We start from the raw sequence: 2113 nt of genomic DNA, 5'->3' as shown, positions 1-2113 counted from the left end.
GGAAAGAGAGAGAGAGAAACATCAATGATGAGAGAGAATCACTGATCCGATGCATCCTGAGCCTAAAACCTGGGCAGGTGCCCTGACCTGGAATTGAATCATCACCTCCTGGTTCCTAGGTGTTGCTAAAACATTGAGCGATGCCAGTCGGGCTAAACTGGTTTCATCTTTCCCCCAAAAAACTTTAATTTTCTTATATAAAAATTACATAATCAGCTGGGCCTGCCATCCTGAGTCAGGTCAGGGCCCAATGCAGGCTCCCAGTGCCCCAGGCCCTATGTGCACATGGACAGATTTGACCGCCAAACAGACACGACTCTGGGGACCTGAGCAAGTAAAACTCATCAATGACTTGAAACAAACAGCACTCAAAGGGATTTGATAGGTAAATACAGGCAATAAAAATATAAAAATTATCAGAATTTATTTGATGAAAGATTACATGAGTCCATTATAAAATGCAAATAAAAATCATATAAAATATAATATATTAAGAAAATAATAATATCTAACATTTATTTAGTATCCTCTAATAAAATGGAATACATTGAAATCTATAACATAGGAGGAAATTTACAATTACACCTATCATATCAGCCAGCTGAAGGATAAATACATGTGACCAATAGCATTTAATATGCAGTAACTCACGGGGAAACAAAAGGGACACGGTGATGTCACCAGGATTCCATCAAATGGAGAAGTAGAAACTTTTCTCCAACAGAATTAAAGGCTCCTCAAGGCTTGTGATATCAGTCTTCCAGGGATGGAGGTGACAGAGAAAGGAGCTACAGGCTTTTCAGAATTCAATCATGAGCATTGAACCCATAGATTGGTTCTCATTTTCAAATAATGCTTGGCTCTCCAAAGCAGTGTCAACAACATATATGAAGTGTCTCAGATGAAATTTATACTTTGGAACTACAGTCTTCCAGGAAACCCAGGGTTCACCACATGAGTCTTGGTTTTCAAAGTCTTTGTGAGGACAATTACAACCACGTAGTCACACATTGTCTATCTCTCCAACAGGGCTGTGCCCCGGCTCCCAGGGCGCCCTCCCTGGAAGGGCTCTGGGCTTCTCCTCTCCATCTCCCTCTGGACCGGAAGGCCCGGGAGGTGGGGCCGGGCTGAGCCACGCCTCAGCAGGGAAGACATAGGCGGCCTGGGTGGCCATGGCATAGACGGTCTGCATCTGGGCGTGCAAATGCCCCCGCAGCTCGGCCAGCAGGGCATAGTGCTCCCAGCTCAGCGGGGCAGGTGCTTGCTGGTGCTGCATCTGGACGATGTTGCCATGAGTGGCCTCCGACAAGGTGCGCAGGGAAGTCACCAGGCTTGTCCGCAGCAGAGGCGGCTGGCCTCCGGAGGGCCTGGATCTGGGCTGTTTCCGGTGCCCGGGCCGCTCCCTCTGCGTTCTGCTGGGGCAGGGGCGCCCAGTCTCTTGGCTGCAGCTGCGGGGGCCAGCATCGGGGCTCTTTGCTCGCTTCCCCCAAACCGCACTGCGCTCCTCTCCCGGAGAGGGCTCTGCTCTGGCGCAGGGGCTGTCCCTGGAGCCTCTTTTCCTCTTCCCGGAGCTCCCCTGACTGGAGCAGCTTCCTGCTTCTCCTCTTTGGGTGCTGGCGGTCTCTGTGAACCGGGAGGAAGTCTTCCCTTTTTCTTCCAGTGGTTTCTCCTCCACACCGGAGCCTCTTCCTCCTAAGGAATTCCTTCGGAGGGGAGGCCGGTCAGTGGGCCTTTGCCCGGAGGGGCGGCGGAGATTGCCGTGTCCTGATCCTGAACCCATCTCGCGGCCCAAAGGAGAGACCCTACCTCCTGGCATCTGTCCGGAATCAGAAGGGCAGGTTGGCCTGAGGTGCCTGCCTTTTTATGAGGCCCTGGTGGGGTGTGGCTCACTCCCATTGGCTGGCAAATTTGTATCTTCAACCAATCATCGGAGACACGGGTGCGCTCAAATCCCTTAGGGATGGGGAGGGTTGTTTTTATCCACACAAGGTCCCTGCCACCAATCAGTCTCATGCCAACAAAAGTTTCCATTAAAGGGGGGGATACAAGGAGACACGTGATTCAGGTCAACAGAGAGGCAGGCTCTGGCGGGAAGGGTCGTGTGTCTCCCTGA

General features: G+C 51.3%; 1 protein-coding gene across 1 annotated transcript; it reads right to left on the bottom strand.

The window, feature by feature from the left end:
* Positions 1 to 1003: 1003 nt before the first annotated feature.
* On the bottom strand, positions 1004 to 1780 carry LOC102766981 (protein FRG2-like). The gene has a single exon (XM_006755967.1). It carries the CDS (start codon positions 1778 to 1780, stop codon positions 1004 to 1006), a length of 777 nt encoding a protein of 258 aa, XP_006756030.1.
* Between the last annotated feature and the right edge of the window lie 333 nt (positions 1781 to 2113).

This window comes from Myotis davidii, unplaced genomic scaffold (assembly GCF_000327345.1).
Source record: "Myotis davidii unplaced genomic scaffold, ASM32734v1 scaffold151, whole genome shotgun sequence".
In the NCBI taxonomy this organism is placed as follows: Eukaryota; Metazoa; Chordata; class Mammalia; order Chiroptera; family Vespertilionidae; genus Myotis; species Myotis davidii.
The sequence above is the reverse complement of the archived record's forward strand: the minus strand, read 5'-3'. Positions and strand labels throughout refer to the sequence as shown.